This window comes from Dromaius novaehollandiae, chromosome 1 (assembly GCF_036370855.1).
Source record: "Dromaius novaehollandiae isolate bDroNov1 chromosome 1, bDroNov1.hap1, whole genome shotgun sequence".
NCBI classification, from domain to species: domain Eukaryota; kingdom Metazoa; phylum Chordata; class Aves; order Casuariiformes; family Dromaiidae; genus Dromaius; species Dromaius novaehollandiae.
In genome coordinates this window covers 154,025,665-154,044,699 of record NC_088098.1, presented here as the reverse complement: position 1 = coordinate 154,044,699, position 19,035 = coordinate 154,025,665, and the positions used below count along the sequence as shown (strand labels likewise).

General features: G+C 39.2%; 1 protein-coding gene across 6 annotated transcripts in view; it reads left to right on the top strand.

The window, feature by feature from the left end:
- The window catches only part of MCF2L (MCF.2 cell line derived transforming sequence like), a 167,774-nt gene that overhangs the window by 91,787 nt on the left and 56,952 nt on the right, over positions 1–19,035 (top strand). For all 6 annotated transcript variants that reach the window (XM_026096949.2, XM_064503796.1, XM_026096951.2 and 3 more), the window contains 2 exons: positions 5,051–5,134; positions 13,513–13,627. In XM_026096949.2, the coding sequence (XP_025952734.1) occupies positions 5,051–5,134; positions 13,513–13,627 (199 nt within the window). The remainder of the gene's footprint in view (positions 1–5,050; positions 5,135–13,512; positions 13,628–19,035) is intronic.

Genomic DNA, 19,035 nt, shown 5'->3' with positions numbered 1-19,035 from the left:
CTTTGCAACCCATATTAAAGTCCCTAGCTTCTGCAGGTTTTCTGTTGTAGGTGGTCAAGCTAACTATTTGAAAGGTGTTTTAGGACTGTGAACATAAACTACAATCCTTACACACAGCTGCAATGTAGACAGATTAGAAGAGAGGATTTCTCTTTCACTGAAACTTGTCCCCCCCCCCCCCCCCCCCCCCCCCCCGCCCTGGTGCATATTGTAGCAGTTTGAGAGTTACTGGATGTACTTTGAATACTGTAAGAGCATGTTCAGGGTACCTTTTGCTTTTGCATTGTAACAGTTGTCTAAACCACTGATTCTCAGACTTTGCATTTTGGGGCTCCTTTTCCTGTATCAGGTTTAGGACAGGCTGCTTGTCCTCGCAGGTGATCAGCGGCTAACACTTCTGTTCTTCTGGAACTTGTAATTTTGTTGCCGAAATTTTGTTTATTCTTTTAGTCACCAGCAAAAGTGGGTAACACAAGACAGATAACTCTACCTTTTTTAGTAACTTCAAGGCCATGTCTTTTGGTTTTGTTATATAACTTACAGATAGAAACTAATCTTCATAATCCAAAAAGATGTCACGTGAAGAAAAGCTATCGTAATTTTGTGGATGAAGCTCCCAGTCTAGCAGTCTCTACTCCTACCTGGGATTTAGTCTTGTTACAGCATAGGTGCTGGCACATGGGGAAAATGAAAGTGGCTGTCTTACAGCCTTACAGACTTCTCTCCCACCTTCATTAAAACAGTTCCTGTGAACTTAAATTTGGCCCCAAATTTTGGCAAGATGCATGAAAGATTTTAGTAAATGTCTTCTATACTGAATCTCAAATCTCCTCTGGTGAGTAATTTAACTACATTTTACTAGTAAAGAAGAGCTACTAAAACAACAAAATAGAAATGAAAAGGAAAACATTTGTTGAGGCCTAACTGAATGGGAGCATGCTTGCTTGCATGCATGTGTGCACGCGCTCTCTCTCTCTGTATAGTCTATATTTATATATGTACACACACACGTATGTATTACTTTTGGTAGCATTATATCTAGATTCTTCAGTCAAAAACTTCCTCCAAAAACATTAACAAATAATTTATGGAGAGCCTGAGTGTGTGTGTGGGGGGGGGGGGGGGCGACTTTGTGATTTTTGAGCTGGAGAAGACCACTGTGATGAATTATCAGCAACTAGTCCTATATTTAGTTTTTTGGAGGGAGTGGGACAGAGTTATATATGTGCAGATAGATATAGATAGGTATATGTGTACTGTATGTATCTCTTCTGACCTGTTTACTTAAAATGTTGGGGTTAAAGATCAATGCTGGAATAGGTTTGAACAGTGAGTCTTTAACACTGAGTATGGATGATACGCACCCACTTACAAAGCAGACAGTTAACTGAGTCTCTAAAAGCAATACAGGCGGACGTGCTGTAATTCTGCTTAATGATCTGCCAGCATAAATCCCTGGCCCCCTTAGGTCTCAGCTGACTGTTCTAGCCTCAGTCCTTTGAGAGAATTGTTCTGGTGCTGCTGGTAGAGGCGGGGTGCCAGCTATTTGTTAATTTAGCTATTAGCCAATGCTGCTGTTGCTGAGGCCTCCTAGAGCATGCCGCAATGCCCTCCTTGCATCCTGACCGGATTTCCTTGCCCTCTGTGCCCTGCGTGCCCTCTGGGAGACTTTGACCTCATTGCATGCAGGGTAGATAGATGTTGACTTGACAAATAGTTGCTCTTTTTTAAGACAAATATGGACTGCTGATTCCGAGAGGGAATATACTCTTCTCTTAAGAAAACCCGCCAAAGTATCCAGTGCATTGAATTGCCTCTTTCAGTCACCTGCCTTTGTAAAGGCAGTAACCTCTTGCTTTATGCTTTTTGAGGTCCTCCCAGTATAAATGGCTTGTGATTTGCTGTTTTGTGCCTGTCTCCTCAGTTCTAATTATGCCCTGTGATCCCCGGGCAGGCCCAAAGATCATCTTCAGCAAACTGTAAGTGCTTTAGCTTCCTCATTAAAGGAGGAGGAGGAGATAACCACAGTATACCTCGGGTGGACTGAACCCTTTTCCATACAAGAAAACTTTAGTTCAAAAACTTACCTGCACTTCACTTTTTGATCCAGCTGCCTGCATGTACGCTTGATACTATCCTGATATCCAGCATGTCCTTTCCTTTTGGTATCTCTTGAAAGCACAGATGACACTACTTACAAAGCTAACTTAAACCTTCCATCCTCTTTCCCGCCCCCCCCCCCCCCCGCAATTACTTCTAAAACAGCACTTTTCCATAACTGATCTGAAGCATGGAATAGCTTTCAGTCAGTGTTTTGTTTGATGTATTTCCAGTTTCAAGTGACTTTCCATTGAATGGCTTTGTTCTCTCTTCATTTTCCTTCTGGGTAGCTCTGAGTCTCTTGCTTCTTAGTACATAATAAAATACAGATGGGGAATCACTTTGGAATAAACTGTACGTTTGTAGATACTATAGAAGGCTACGTTTTCGGGGATAGTGTGTTGCCCTGGACAGTGCCTCTTGAAATGTGTTAGGAATAGAAAAAATTAATAAGCAAAAGCTTACATTATAGGAGACAAGCAAGAGCAAAAAGAGAAGGGAGTTGTGCTGTGGCTGAGGAAGGAGTTCTCCAGGTTTGCAGTGCACGAAGGGACAGTGTCCTGCTTCTGCAGTGCCAAACAGGCTGACTTTTAAATGTGACTTACAACGGGGTTTAAACCCTCGGTGAAGGATATATTGTATTTTCAATGAAGTGATGTTTGATCTCCAGATTGTAGCCTGCCCTGTGCTGGTTACAAAAGCTGTTGTTGCTGTCGATGGGAACAGTAGAGCAGTCAGATTTATACTTGCATCCTTACATACCATAAGCAGGGATAGCGGCATGATTGATCTCCCAGATATGAGGAAGCGGTGATCCCTGCCTGTCTGGGACACATAGCATAAAGAGTTTGCCTGACTCAAGAATGTTTTGCATGCTTGCGTGTTCTGTGTCAAATATTTACATATGCAAAGCACACCTATTTTATTATGTGCTTATGGTGCAGTTATGAAAATTATTTCTGCCTGGGACTGTAGACAGGATGACATATTAGAAAGTGTTTACATTCTTTCTCCTGCTTTCATCTCCTCCAACACGAATTAGGCATTGACCCTGTAACAGGTTATATTCAGGTAAATGGGTCCACCTGTAGGCATTGTTTTGCAGAATCAGGGATTAGCTTTAATTTCTTAACTGTTGCAAGTGAGCTCCTTGCATTTAAAAGCACTAACAGTAAAAATCTGTGTTTCCTTTGTGTGGAGTTTTTTTCTCCTCTTCTGGAAATAACTTGACCATCTGAGATTGGAGTCTTAAAAGATCTGTTTTCAGTTTTCTCCTGCAAGCATTAAGACGATGACATAACTGAAGGTCTCAGTGAAATATGACTTAACGTATCCACTTACGGATTTGACAGCATGGTATGCAGAGGTCTTCTGATCAAGCAGCAGTTCACCAGATACAGCAAAATAGCTCTGATCAGTGTGTGACCTTGAAAGAAATCATGCATGTTCCTCTGTCACACTGCTGGATGGAGAACAGAGAAGTACTGTTTCCCAGTATAAGTTGCTGCTTATGTGGAAGAAATAACTGAAAATTTTTTTTGGCTACTCTCAAATAATTGCACTTTTCAGAATTCATGAGACTTGCTCATAAAAATGATTGAGCCTCCCCTCAATTTCTAGCATTTGAGAGATATCAGTAATAGTGAGTGGCTTCCTTGAGGGCTAGAGTAGTACTTCTATTTGATCAAGTTGAAATATCAAGGCAGATGACATTTATTCCTATATCTCACTTAAATTTTTTACTTGCTTTTACTGTGCATACTCAGTTCTGAGTGTCAGATAGGGGTGTATCTTAATGGCATTTCAATATACATTATGAAAATACCTTTATATAATGTCAAATTAAAAGAAATGTTCAAAAAGTAATGAAAATGCTAGATTATTATTTTCACTGCTTTTCAGTTAGGCTAAAAGAGAATAGGAGAACTATTTTTTTTTTTTAAAAGCAGCAAGAGAGTAAAACTTATTTTGCTTCTCTAAGAATGAAATTGTAGTTCAATGAGTGAGGCAACTCTGTCATGCAGCTGAAATTAAAATCTTTATAGTGCTCAGAAGATTTAAGTGGTCAGCAAAACTTAGGTTTCTGTTTGACTTCTGGAAATGTGCTGTGGGAAATGCAGCTACTCAAATCCTGTGGCAGAAAATTAAGAATCAGAAAAGTATTGTATCTGTTATTAAGCTAAAATAGAAGAGTTAAAATAGAAGGGTTAAAACAGAAGATTAAGCAATGCTTTTCCACATTTGTACCAACTCAGGTGCAATGTGAGGATATGCTCTCAAATATGACATACATATCTTAAAGAACGTTGCCTCCTTGTGGTGTTCAGACACTGTGCAACAGGCTAGAGACGTAAGTTTTACTGAATATGACGGATCTTTTGGTGCCACTGTGCAGAACAATTAAGAATTTTCATCAATAAAATGCATTCCCTTTGAATAGCATAGCACTGATGTTTTGCATGGCTGCGTGCTGCTCTTTCCAGAAAATCTACTGATGAGTGTGTAGATGTCTGTACAATTTAAGCAGTCTATGAAGGTCCCCTGCGTGTGCTGTGAGATGGTTTCAGCAAGGCCTGCCAAGTTGAATGTTAACATTTTCCTGCTGCTCTTTTTTGTATCATTTGAGAAGACTTTAATAAAAATTCAAATTGAGATGTACAAAAACCCCTGTTTAACATCACTGCTGAAGTACAATAGCCCTAAAACTAGGTTCAGTGACATCCTGTGCTGCTTCCAAACGCTGGCAAATCCACATTGCTTTTAATCATTTATCAGTGTGCTGTCTGGCAAAAATTTTCCTGCTGGAAAGCACCTGAAAGACTCCAAACACTTTCAAATACTTTTGAAAACGTGGACAGTTTTCTGGGTGTTTGTTCTAGGATGGATGTTTTGTGTGTCTGTTGTGAAATTTTACATAAAATGATGTTGTGATGTAATTTTTTTTCCACAGATGAAATCATGCATCAAGATATCATTCCCCTCTATGCTGCAGATATTGAGGACCAGTTAAAGAAGCAGTTTGCTTACCTATCAGGTAAGACCATGTTGCCTCTTACAGTCAGTGCTCAGATGTATGGTTGGACCTTGTGGAAGTGTGGACCCTTCCACAATTTCTGAGGCCTTGTATTTGAGAAATCTATTCTTTATGAGCAGTTCAAAATACAGACTATCAAGACTTGTTATTTAGAGATTTACAAAAAGAAGTATAATAAAAATTCAAAATTATAGTTCATTTTCCAGTGTCCAGGCTAATGGGATGGAATGACGGGTAGAACAGAAGAATAATGGGGGAGAGAAAAATAAGTAAGGAAGTGCTGAGGAGCCTAGTACAGGAATGCAGTGTAATGTAGTCAGTGCTAAGGAGCTGTGGGTATTTATGCTGTGCTTCCCAGTGCTCTCAGCTGAGATACTGCTCAAATACTGATCTGGAGCTCTCTGAGTTAACTAAACCAGAGAGTACAATGCATAGGTAGCCTGATTGTTGCTGTGGTCTTGCAGTCCTCCAACTGCTGAAGTTGGTCCCTCTAAAGTAATGCAGGGACCTAGACTAGCTGCCAGTGGGTATGTATGGGGAGATGGTGCCTTTGCTCACTGATCAGACTGTGAAGGAGGGATTTGATAAGGTTCTAGAGTTTGTCCTGCCTGCCTGTCTGTAAAGGTCTCACAGGTGACCCTGTTGGAGCCGAGTCCTCCCTCCAGTATATAGAGAAGGATAGTGTCAGTGGTTTTGCAAAGCTGTCCTGCCCCCTTCACTGTAAAGGAGATTTACTTGTCTAGGCTAAAGTTAGGCTTTATAATTGTTCCCTTTTCCTTTAAATCTCCCCCTGCGTGAGATCAGGGTGCACAGGGTAGTGAAACAATGTACTACTTTCTTTGTTTGGCACAAATTCATTAAATCTCATTGTACTCATAGTTGATCATTAATTCTGACTTATTCCTGCCACATGAACTGAACAGATCCGTGGTAGAGACTGTTTTCTCTGTTGGGTGATGGTAGCACTTGGAAATAAGATGTTTTTGGTTTATGAAGTTGGATGTTCAGGGTCCATTTGAGATGACTGAATGATAAGAAGTGAAAAGGTGTTTAAACTGCCGTTCTTTTCTGGCAATTTATTTTTGTGACTTTCCAGGCTCTTCCTTATCCGGGGCAAAAAGTTGCTTGTGATAGTGTTATACAAGAATCGGCCTTGTTAGGAAACTGCAAGCAGGGTTTACATTTTATCCCACAGAGGTGAGTAGAAAACTGTGGTTACTAGAGTGGATGAACAGGATCTCACTGAGTCAAGCTGGAGAGTCTTTACGCCCTGAGATCCTTGAGTTCACACAGCCACAAGCATATTCAGCACTCATTATATTCCCAGTGCAGCGAAGCTTAGCAAGGGCAGCCACTGCTCATTCTATCTTCTCAGTTTGTGTTTAACCCTTGTGTCTATAAGTCTGTTCTGTTTGCCTGAAGTAGTAGGGCAGCTGCATTATTGTGGATCGTAACAAAATATAATGGAGAATGTAGTTACTAGTGGGTAATTTGACTGTTATGCATTTTCATGTGACTTCAGTTTTTTTATCCTAATAGTCTCCTACAGAATGCTAAAGGCTAATTTTTCGTGCTGTACTAAATAGTTTTGCTATGGGTTCTGTGAACAAAATAATGGAGTTTGTTTTGGTACTCAGTTTATATAGAATTTATTTGCTCTTGTAGTTGTGCTTACAAGCGTTTTTGCTGGTATGCCATTCAAAACATTAATTGTGTGTGAGAAGAGTACTTTTTGTTTATCAGTATGTTGCCTTGGAAATAGACTCTTAGGACACAAAATTCATTAAAATGAAAGTCTGTAGATTGAGAATACTTTTAGGTAGGTAGTTTCTCTGAAGGTGTGGTGAGTCACTTGTCTTTAGAAGACAATTTTTTTTTTTTAGTGGTAATGCTGCATATATTTGAGAATTGCATTACTTTCTCTAATGGGAAGTATCTAGGTCTTGTGGGATGCTTGCTTGAACAGTGAGTGAAACCTAGCTGTCTTCTCTGGCTAAAGACAATAGCCCTTTCTGAGCTACTTTCTGTATTTTGGTCTAATTCAGGGTCACTTGATTCTCTCTGTCTTTTCCTCTGCAGGTACGAAGTACCCCATCTCCCATTCTGTTAGATTGTAATAGAAAGGCTTGAAATGAGACAAGATACTTATTTTAGTGCTTTACTTTTTCGGTAAATATGCCTAAGTGTAATTTCATGAAGTTGCTAGCTACTTGTACAGATGTTGAAGGCTGTAGCTGTTGCTCCTAGTTGTGAGTAGGCAGTCATGTTCATCCTAAATCTAATGGATGGGCAAGCTTTAGACAGGGTTTCTGATCAATCATTCACATAAGTTTGTAAACCCCAAAGGTAATGTTTTTTTAATGTTTTTTTTTTACTTCTGACCCACTTGTTTACTACTGTCTTTGCTGCTTTTTATTTCTGCAGAGCATGGTCCTAACGTTTTTAAAAATTGATTTTGTTGTTGTTGTTAGGCTACATTAGATGTCCCCTTCCAGATATCAAAACAGGTGGTCCTCTCTACATGCTTCACTATTTCACCTGTCTTACATTTTCTTCCTCTAGTTATTATTTGTGCAAGCACTTACTTTCCTTCTGTATTGCAAAGAGTTTTCTGCATGTGGTGGTTGTGGGTTTTTTGTTTTGGTTTGATTTCTTTAATCATTTCAAAGACCATTGTCTGGAAAATGTGCACCTTGCACATGGTCTGCTTCATTCACATATAATACTTTCTTTCATAAGTATTTCCTTCTCTCTTTCCTTGACTAGAAAGTTGCTATATTACTTTCAAACACAACTTTCCAACTATCTGCAAGTGCTATGTGCAGGTATGTTAAACTAAATATAGTTGAAGAGGAGCGTACAGGTTGCTGTGTATCTTTGTATGTATCTTAACTGGTACAAGCTACACAATGTACAAATGACACTTGGCCACTGTGAATGCTGAACCACTTATTTTGGCTTGCTTTTCTTTGAATGCCTCTTTGTGCATTGCACAACTTCAAACAAAGTATTTCCATTAAAGAAAATACATGTGAGTTGCTCTTTGTAATTTCTTGTGCTACTTGCATTTTTGCTTGTTGATTTGTGGTTGTTATTCTTACAGTTCCAAAAGTTAGCATTGGTATGAGCTTTCAAAATACTTGGTATGTTTGGCCCTTTAAATTCTAAATGTTATGCTTCTGCTTGCTCTCTGTAGCTTTTAGTTCATTGGCAGTGTCCTTCCTTCTTCTGTGCAAATGATCTGAACATTAAACTGTTCCTGGTTAAACTGTTCCTTTCTGAAGTCACCCTGGGCTGCTGACTCTGTTTATAAAATTAAGTTTGAGAATTTTTGGCTGAATTCTGTGCCATGTGCAGGACAACTTTTATCTAAATACCAGCTTGATTTTTTTTTTTTTCCCTTACCCATATAGCATATTAAATGTATGTGTATTGGCAATAGAAGAGGTATTGCTTACCACTTTCTAGCTCGCTCAGGTGTAGACTTGGTCTTAACTGTTGTTTTATAGTCAGCATACTAAACTCACTGCCTGTAGTGATGAAAAAAACATGAGAGCATGAGAATGAATCTGACTAACATATCTTCAGTGCAATAATCAAATTTGTACCTGAATGTATTTGAAATCTGCTTTGTAACCCAGTGTGTTTACTGCTGATCAGCCTCAGAAAAATGCAGTGTTTGAAGTAATATAGGTAAATTTCTCTCTCATTTCAAAGAAAGAATATTTTAATAAATTCCCCTTGACTCTCTCTGTTTTGCAAAGAATATGCAATGAAGCTTTTATCCACTACTTCACTGAAGTCTACACTCTTAATTCCAAATACTGTGAGTATTCCAATTAAGTATAATCAAGCAGAAAAAAGAAATTCTGTATTGGAAACATGACTGTAATCCCTGAACCACAACTACAGTAAGACAAAATATGTAGTAAGCATTTCTTTCATTTATCCCAATACCTAACTTTGGACATCACTGCTAACAAGAGGCTTTTTTACTAAGATCTTTTCCTTAGCAGGGCTTTTGAACTGAGACTGTTGATCTGAGCTATTTAACCAGGATGATGATCTTGAGTCTCGTGTGTGCATACTGATCAACATAGCGATAATATCTCTTTCTTTCAAACTGAATACCATTTATTTTGCATCACAGATTAAGGCTAGAGGATCTACATCTTTGCTTCTTCAACATCTAATTATATCCATCTATCTTCTGTTCATTTTATTTCCTTTTTGAGAGATTGGCGGAGTACTTTTGAGGATATCTTTTCTTATTCAGCTGGAGCAGAATAATTGGGGAGCACTACAAAATAACCTGCTCCTGCTGTTCTTGCCTGGAAGTCTGTGTAATCTACTTTGCTGTTCCCAAATTTTGCCAGGCCTACTAAAAAAATACCGTATTTTGAATGGGGTTATGGATGATTTTCCTTTTCTGTGTTTTGGGTGGGTTTTTTCTTTGTTTTTAAAAGATGCGTAAGTAGTTCATCATCTTTGTAATTTTTCCTGTCAATGCCATTTTAAGGTTAATAATCATTTCTCATTTAAGATGCTTTTTAGCTAAAAAGCACTCATATGCCTCTTGATTCGGATCTGTGCAAAACAGTGTTCTGGTTTCCTTGGTTTGGCACATCTTTATCGCCTTAGCTACTTTACCAAAAAAAGGTTGCAATTGTGGTGGGAAAAGTTAGATGTAGTAGAATATAAAGAAAAAATGCTAAATTATGTAGACTTCAGGTAAACCTGACCAGTCTCATCCCACAGTAGTACAGCTAGTTTGAAAGGATCGTTTTTCTACTCCCCACATACATGAGTTGTGGGAAATAATTGCATACAAAAGTAAGTGCTGTTTCGTAAGCAGTATTAAGTCATTTTTCTACCTAATCTGTGGAGCTAATGAAATTCAACACATTTTTAAAATGCGTATTTGCCCAAAATACAGGGCTGATATAAAAACCGGCCATAGTCCAGAAAATGAAGATCTATTTAGAGTACAGCTCCACCTAGCTGGAATTTTACTGGAATTATAGTGACTTACGCTCTGAAAAACTTACACAAATTACCTACGTAAAATGGGTGCTTTGATGGATGTTTCAGTTGCATAGGTTGACAAAGTCAGTTGTAAATGAGTTAATAATAAATTTTTGCATTAATGAAGTCTCATGGAAATAGGGTTAAGAAGTAGATGTACTTCATTTAAAGTGGCATTTTGCTTTTTTGATTACTGATATAAATTTCAGTACTCTGCTTCCATGCTGTATCCATTTTTGGACTGAAAGATAGTAAACCTCTATTTTGGAGAACACTCTTTACAGTTATGTGTTATGAGACAAGTCTCAAGCAATTCTTAGCAATTCTTTCAGGTAAAGTATGTGTAGACTGATTATACCTGCTTGAGAACTGATGCATGCTTTTGCGCTATCTGCAATTTAAACAAAAAGAAAAGCTGGCACTCATGGCATTTGCTTAATATTTCAAAAAGATGATATTGAACATTTTTTAACATGTTCCATTGTATAGTCATAGTAGCATCTATTTTTAAAAGGATATTAAAAAGCCATATTTTTGTTAGAATTTTAGATCCAACAGATTAAAAAAGAATAATCTTAGAGATACTTGGTTGTCTTAGGAACATGTAAAACCGTTAAATTCCAGTTGGATAAATCAGTGCAACCCTGCTTAAGGCTAGAAGTAGAGCACAGGCTTGTGTGTGTCACTGTGAGCACAACTTGGCCAAGCAAATAAGCCTGTTGCAAAACTGTGGTTGAAATTTCAGGACTAGGCACTAGAAGAGAGGGAGGAAGATGATTGTCTAGCTGTTGTAGTTGGGGGGTAAGTAGATACAGTCACTTTACCAAAAGGCCTGAATTTATTAAAATATTATACTTCAGTGAATATTTCTTTGGATCATGACTGAAATTCCAGTAGCTCATTTTAAAATTATTCTGTGTGAATTGAATTATCTTCATGGATTGTAGGACTTGCAGAGTTCATAACAGTTTTCTTGTCCTTTGTTCTAATTAGCTGCATATACTTTTGAAACACTGGATGGTTAATATTTAATATGGTTATAACCAGATACTTAATTTTTGCCTTAAAACCTGTGTTTTAAGGAGGATGAGATAATATTCGCTTTTTTTTTTTCTTTTCATTTGCATGTTTTCTTCCTCTCACTTAAAAGGGAAAAAATCCCAAAGCACCGCTTCCCTTTTATCTCCCCTCCCTAGATTCTGTGGCTTGATTTAGTTCTGGGAGAAGGACAGAAATCACATTTTACACAGCTAACTTAGGAACAAGCTGTGTAAAGCTGCTTTTATAGAGATGAACCAAGAAAGTGCTTCTGAATAGAGGAAAGTGTCTCGTTCCTTGCTGCCTCAGGCCTGCACAGTTCATTATACAGGACACTTTAACATATACGGGACACTAAAAGTTGAACCCATCTACTGCATTTACCATTATTTAATCGAAGTGCAATTGAAATGTAGGATTTTCACTTTGTTACGTATTCCACAACCTTTTTGTAGCTTGCAGTAACAAATGCTCATTTACACGTAACGACTGCTCTGCTGGAATGGCATGTGATGGTATATTTAAAGTTTCAGTGTAGAGAGTGGCTCTCATAGACCATCAATATTAAAGCTGAAATTCTAAAGAATTTACTATGCATTGCACTTCAGATGACTTGGCCTTAAGTTTTTTTCAGCAGTGACCCCCTGATGAGGCAAAGCACTTGAGCAGCTTTCGAAGCTCTGTGTGTCTGAGTGTCCAGTCAGGTAAATATTAGAGTAACATAATCAGTAAACAACTAAATACTCTAACAGTACATGACAGGACAGAGTTGTCTCCACCCACAATAACCTTGGATTAGAAAGTTAAAATTAATAGGCTATGGCAAGGCAGGATTACTCTTTTTGCCCTTGACAACCTGTTGTGGTCTTAGAACTTCCTGAAAGTCATAGTCCATGGTTCCGCTTTTACAATGTGTCCCGCAAGCATATTGTTCTTTTTCTTTGTTTCACATATTCTATTTATAGAAGTTAAGTGGAACAAAGCAAATAACCAAGGGAGATACTGCAAATAATGTGTAATTGTCTCTGAAAATAGGTAATTTGGAGAGAGCAGAACACTTCATAAGCAGTAGAAATATTCTGTGCTTGGAAAAATATTTTTAATAAAAATGAGGGAGAAAAATACTTTGGCCCTTAGAGTTTGTGCAGGAGAAGAGAACAGAAGAAACAAAATTGGTCTTAATTTACATTTGTGTTGGGAATATTTAGGTAGCTAAAATTAACTCCCCTCTTGCAGCTCTTGGATGTGTCATAAAGATTATGTTTGCAAAGCTGTGATACTTGCATAATAGTTACTTTTGTTGTTGTTTAACTGCATCCAGGCCACATTAATTTCTGATAGCTGGTATTGAAGAGCTACATAGTAATAGCATGAAATTTTCTGTAAGCAAATAAATTGAAGTCAGATTCACCACTACTGAACATAACAATACCATGTGTGCTTTTCTAATTATTTGAGGGTTTGGGGGGAAATGGTAGTTTCTTTTATTGAATACATCTGAGCTCAACTATTTCTTTTCTTTTTCTGGTGGTGTTAAAGACAAAGGCACTTGAACTGGGTAACAGCACAGTTTAATTTTCACAAATCACTATTGCTGTCATGTTCAAACACAGTGTTAACAATACAGTTTACTTATACACAATTGTCAGATTTGAGGGCTGGAAAAAATCCTTATTATTTTGGCAGGGTCATTTTCTGGTTATTTTCCAATTTTTGAACTGTCAAGCAATAATAATCTAGCAATGTCTTACCTTCACCTGCCTCCCCACCCCGAACTGTTAACATCATGCAGTGGCTAGGGCTCAGCAAGTCCTTTATCTGACCCATCTTTAAGAAAATATGATTGCTTAAGTCCTGAAAGATTAGCATTGCTTTTTTTTTTTTTTTAATATGTGTGTGTGTGTGTATATATATATATATATATACATTTTGCACATAAAAGCATGTGGGAAGTGCATTAAAAAAAATTGCATTTGTGAATTCTTCACAACAGTGGAAATGCAAGAAAAGACATAGATGATGATAATGGGATCTACCTCTTCAGTAGCCATACTCCAGTGTAGATGTTTGGCTTTGTTTTACCTTTTGTAGGTAATCTGAGAAGCTGGGCAAGAAATCTCATTTGAAACACCTTGCCCCAATCCTTTTAATGTTCTGACACTTCCTTTAGGCTATCCTAAGAGTAGGAAGGATACTGATGAGCACTGCATCAAAAATGAAAAAATACCATAATTCCTTTGCTGTGAAATTTCAACCTGGATAAAAGGACTTAGGTGTAAAAATGTCTTCTGGTGGTTTTTCTTTTTTTCTTTTAGGTGGAAGAGGAGGAGATGGCTGCCCCGTTATCACCTTTCCAGACTATCCAACTTTCAGCGAGATCCCCGAAAAGGAGTTCCAGAATGTCCTGACCTACCTGACGAGCATCCCAAGGTGAGCACCTGTCTAGGAAAAAATAGCGTTATCTGCTAAATGATTTTTCATATTCAGTCATGGTGTACAGGCAATGTTTGGTATTTAATTAAAGAAAATGAAAATGCAGCTTGTAGTAGTAGAGTGTTGATAAGAGTCTTGATCAGTGAGAACTGCCTAATGCAGTTGTTAGATGAACTGTATTGCATTACTTACATTTCATCACGGCATGAAAGAAGAAATTACTTCCTGATGTGTATGGTTGCAGATCCGTGATAGAAGTTGTCCCCTTTGCTTCTTATCTTTGCATTACTATAGCTTGGAGTGCTGTGCTCTGTGTTTTAATTGAAAACAAGAGCATTCTAATTCCTGTAAATTTGGACTTTATTCAAGATGTTACTCAGTGTGAGGGAATACATAGTTACATACAAGGGTTTGTCCTAACCACTTGTGCTCCCTCTCCCTAGCTCAGCCAAGTGTACAGTCTTTTTTTTTAGCACTTCCAACTCTTTGACCAAGGGTGCTAAGCAAGCCCAGCAATTAATCTTAGTTCTCTTAGAAAGCACTGTAGTATTATCAATGGGCTGCTCAGTACAAATTGTTTTTTGTTGAAAATCTGTTAGAGAATGATAAAGCATGGTTTGAAATCCTGATAGGAGTGAGGAAGGCAAGTAGTGTAGAGTACAGATCCTAGACTTCAGGAGAACATACTTGGGGTTATTAATGGAACTGGTAGGTGGGATCTCATGGGTGGCAACTCTGAAAGGTAAAGGAGCTGAGGAAAGCTGGCAAGTCCTTAAGGACAGCATCCTCCAAGCACAAGAATGGTATATCCTGATACTCTGAAAAATGAGTGGACGTATTGGAAGACTGACCTGGCTAAACAGGGAACTTGTGACTGAGCTCCAATCCAAAAAAACAGCATGCAGGAGGGGGAAGCAGAGACAAGCTACAAAGGAGAAATACAGAAACTTTGCCCAAACATGTAGGGATGGTTTCAGGATAGTCAAAGCTCACTAGGAGTTGACAGTTGCAAGGGACATCAAGGACAACAAAAGGAGCTTTTACGTTACTTCTATATTCTACATTAGTAGGCAAAGAATAAACAAAGATGTTTACAGGTGGTCCCATGCTGAGTGGGATGGTTAAATTAGTGGCAGCAGACACCAATGAGGCTGAAGTACTCAATGTATTCTTTGCTTCTGTCTCCTTTGACAGTGTCTCCCAGACCTCTGTGCTTAGATGCAGGGCTCAAGGAAGAGAACGATCAGCAATCGTTGAGGATCAAGTCAGGGATCTCTTGAGAAATCTTGACCCTAGTCTAGTCTGTGGGACTAGATGGGCTGTTTCTGAAAGTGGTGAGCAAGCTCGCCAGTGTCACAATGATGCTGCCCTCCATCTTAGAAAGGTTTTTGAGATCAGAGGCAGTCCCCGATGACTGGAGAAGACATGTGTTGCATCATCTTCAGAAAGGGCAAGAAGAATGATCTGGGGAACAACAGGCTGGTCAGCATCACTTTGGTCTATGAGAAAATTCTGGAAACAGTCCTCTTAAAACACATTTCTGGGCACAAGAAAGACAGACATGATTGGGAATAGCCAGCATGGATTTTACAAGGATAAACTGTACTTGACCAACCTATTTCTGTGATGAAATTACTAGATCTGTGAATGAGGGGGAACTGTGCATGTCATTTACATCAGCTTTAGGAAGGCTTTCAATAGTCTTCCCCAGCACGCTTGCATCCAAGCTGAGTTGTTAGTCTTGACAGGTGGACTACTAGTGGTGGGTGAAAAACTGCTTGGATCATCAGTCTTAAAGAATAGTGGTTAATGATTCGTACTGTACCTGGAGAAAGGGCTCCTTAAGGGGTCCACCAGGCCTATTTGTCCTGCCTCACATCTTTGTCAATGACCTGGAGAAAGGAGATAGAGCACATCCTCATCCAGTTGGGATGAGAAACTGGGGGAACCAGTCAATACATTCGTAGGCAGGACTGCCATTCAGAGGACCCTAAACAGACAGGAGGAATGGGCGGACAGGAACCTTATGAAATTCAAGAGGCAAATGCAAAATTCTGCAATTGGGGATGGGCTAACACCAGGCAGCAGTAGGGGCTAGGAACTAACTGGCTGGGGAGCAGCTCTTCTGAAAAGAACCTGGGTGTCCAGGTGTACAGGATGCTAGACATGAGCCAATAGTGTGCCCTGGCAGCAGTGAAGGTGAGCGGCCCTGGGATGGTACCAGCAGGAATGTGGGCAGGAGCTGGTGGCAGCGACAATCCCCGGGTGGCCCTTGCCAAAGCCCGTCTGCAGGGTTGAGCCTCACTCTGGGCCTGGGACGGGACAGGTGCAGACAAGCTGGAGTACAGCAGGGCTACCATGATCACCAGGGCTGGAGCTGATGTGTGAGGAGAAGCTGTGGGAGCAGGACTTGCTCAGGTGGTGGAGGGTAGGGGGCAGGGGCCCAACAGCCATCATCTCTCTGTGATGGGGGGCACCGGGAGGATGGTGCTGGGCTCTTCATGGAGGTGGGTGGCAGGAAGGGAGAGGCAGAAAAGACAACCAAGAGGTTCTGGTTGGACATAGGGAAAAATAATCTGTCATGGGGAGAATATTTAAGCATAGAGATGGGTTGCCCAGAGAGGTTAAGGAGTCTGTCCTTGGAGGTTTTCAAGACCTGGAAAAAGCCCTGAACAACTTAATCTGAATTTGCTGGTGACCCAGCTTTGAGCAGGAGGTTGGACTAGAGACCTGCGATCTCATCATGCCTGAATGATTGTATGAATCAAGAGATCTTCTTTTTATGTTTCCCAAATTGGGTTACATGGTTCTGATAGGTTAAAAACTCTCACAAATGCATGTTGTATAACAGCAACCAAATGCTGGTCTCAAGCAGTTCTCCTCATTCTTTTCACTGACAGCATTTGGTGCAACTCAGTATGGATCTTGCTGAATTTATGTTTGAAACTGATAGTGGTGGGTTTCCTACATGCACATTTTTGTTTACTGTATGCACACTATGAGAAATACTGGTCTCCCCTGTAAATGGCTTTCCTCTTAATTATGTTGTAAGACCTACTATACTGGTTATGTGCAGCATGGTACTGCTAGGTGCTGAGTTGTGCTTGTCAACTCTTAGATTACCAGGGAGAGGAACACTGAAACTTTTTTCTTTATGTATACTTGTGGTATTTAAACTGTGTGGTGCTAAACCTCCCTTGATGGTGTCTTTCTTAAATGCTGTTATTAAAAATAATTATGTACTAAATTCGCATCTGCCCCTGCTTTTGAAAGTCCTTGACAGTTGGCTTTATACTGGCCCATTGAACTTCTTCACAGGATGGGGCTTATGTGAGAAATTCTCATCAGAGCAAACAGCATCTGGTGCAGGGGTGGCTACTGAGTGGTTTGGCAGGAGCATGTTTTTACCAATTAAGTATCTGGGAACAGACTTGCTAGACTTCTTTCTCTTTGTTTCTCCTTCAATTATCCTATGCAATCTCAGCCAGAAGCGGCTATTTCTTATGGTTTGGTTGTTCTTGTAGGATATTTTTGTTTCTTCTGTCTTTAATTTCTAATTCTTTAGAAAGAGACTACTATTTTGTGTAAACTAAGGAAGTAGCAGCTGGCTAGATATGAACAGTAAGGTATTAACTAGAGGGAATATAACTATTTTAGGTTCTAAGCTGATTTTTTTTTTTGTCTCAAACTTCAATTTGAAATTTAAGTTACTTTTAAAATACTGATAGAATTGGGACCTTTTTGTGGCTGAGTATCGCTGTAGTTAGAAAGGTCTGAAGGCATCCTGGATATCTTCACTAGTGGTGTTACAAGCATACTATATAAAATTTTGTTTGTAAGACCTTGTGTAGGTTTATAGGAATAACAAACTGCAGAAATGTCACTAACTAGGTGTCAGCATACTGCCTTATGTAAAATATGTTTTGCTAATGATAGATTGTTGAGTGCGTATTCCCCAAATATGGGCAGTTTTGTAATTCTCCTTGCATTTTGTTATTTCTAATGCTGTTAGGGTGTCTTAAGGCAGGAGTTCTGCTGTTATGTTCATTTTCAAGGGCTAACACTTTAAAGACTGTTTTACATGCTTTGGAAACTGCTTGTGGAAGAAGTAGAGGCAGTTAGTTAATCAAATGTTTATTTTCTGAGTTTATTAAAGAGGCCTACAGTATACAGATTTACAGGAAGGATAAAAATAGCCCAGAGCTTTTATGCATGGAATATGTTGTTCTGATCAGTATCATTTAGCTTATTAAATACATCACTTCTGATTTTCGGCTGTTCTGACTGACTTGGGGTGAATCAGACTTTTCCCGCGAAAAGCCCTGTAGATGAGGGACATGTCTGGATCCACACCAGGTCCTCAGAGAGTGTGCTAGGCTCCTTGTGCCACTTGGCCCTGTACGAGATTCCTGATCACAGCAAGGGGTTGGCAGCAATAACTCAAAATGCATCGTTTGCCTGCCTTCTGTCATATGTTAAGGGAAAATGATGTTTTGTGGGAACGACACCATACTACCCGTATGCTGCTAAGAGCTCTGTAAGAAAGGACCTTGCTGTGTTCTCCAGTCTAGTTTACCCAACAAAATGCTTTCAGTTATGGCAAATCTTAGTGTTGGCATCGGTAGGTTTGCAAAAGTTTTGTTCCCAAGTGCAAGAAGTACCAGTAAAATCTTGATAAGATTGGCCTAGGACCCTCTGTCTAAAGAGGAAAAAACAAAACCTCTTAACCCATCTTTACTTTTCCTTCTGATTTTACAGGTGTAAATGTGACCTTGTTCCTTCATCTTGTGTTAACTGTTCTGTCCTGTCTAAACACTGTGGGTTTCACGAGCTCTTCCTGTGTAAAATTTCTCATTTCTTTTGTAGTGGTCTTTAATATATGTATGTTACCCAAGATCAGAGAAAGGGAATCCATGGCAATGTGTAACGTACTTGAAGCAGTGCTTTCTAGGAAGAATATTTTAACTAAAATGTTGAATTTGTACAAACACTTTACATGTAATTATCCATCCACAGGAATTAATAGTTTTTATCAGTGGTGTTGCTGAATAAATTCACATATGTAGATAAGTGTCTGTAAATATTGGGCTCTTTAAAGTATTTGTAACAAACTGGGTTTTAACAGAGAATAGTGAGTCAAAATTGAGCATTGATCTGAGATGCTTTGAGGGCATTTCAGAACATCTCCATAGCTAGTCTGATTCCTATAGAGCCTGCAGAGAAGAAGGTCCACTGCTGCAGCTCATTTTCACAGGGTGACTCCCATGATTAGCACTACTGAGCTGGCTAGGAAGGGTAGGTAAGGCAAGACAAGGTGGTCTCATCTCATAGTCAAATAAATATCTGAAGACCTTCATGCACAGCGTCAGTTGTTCCCACTGCAAAGTGGGAAGGGCATCTGTGAG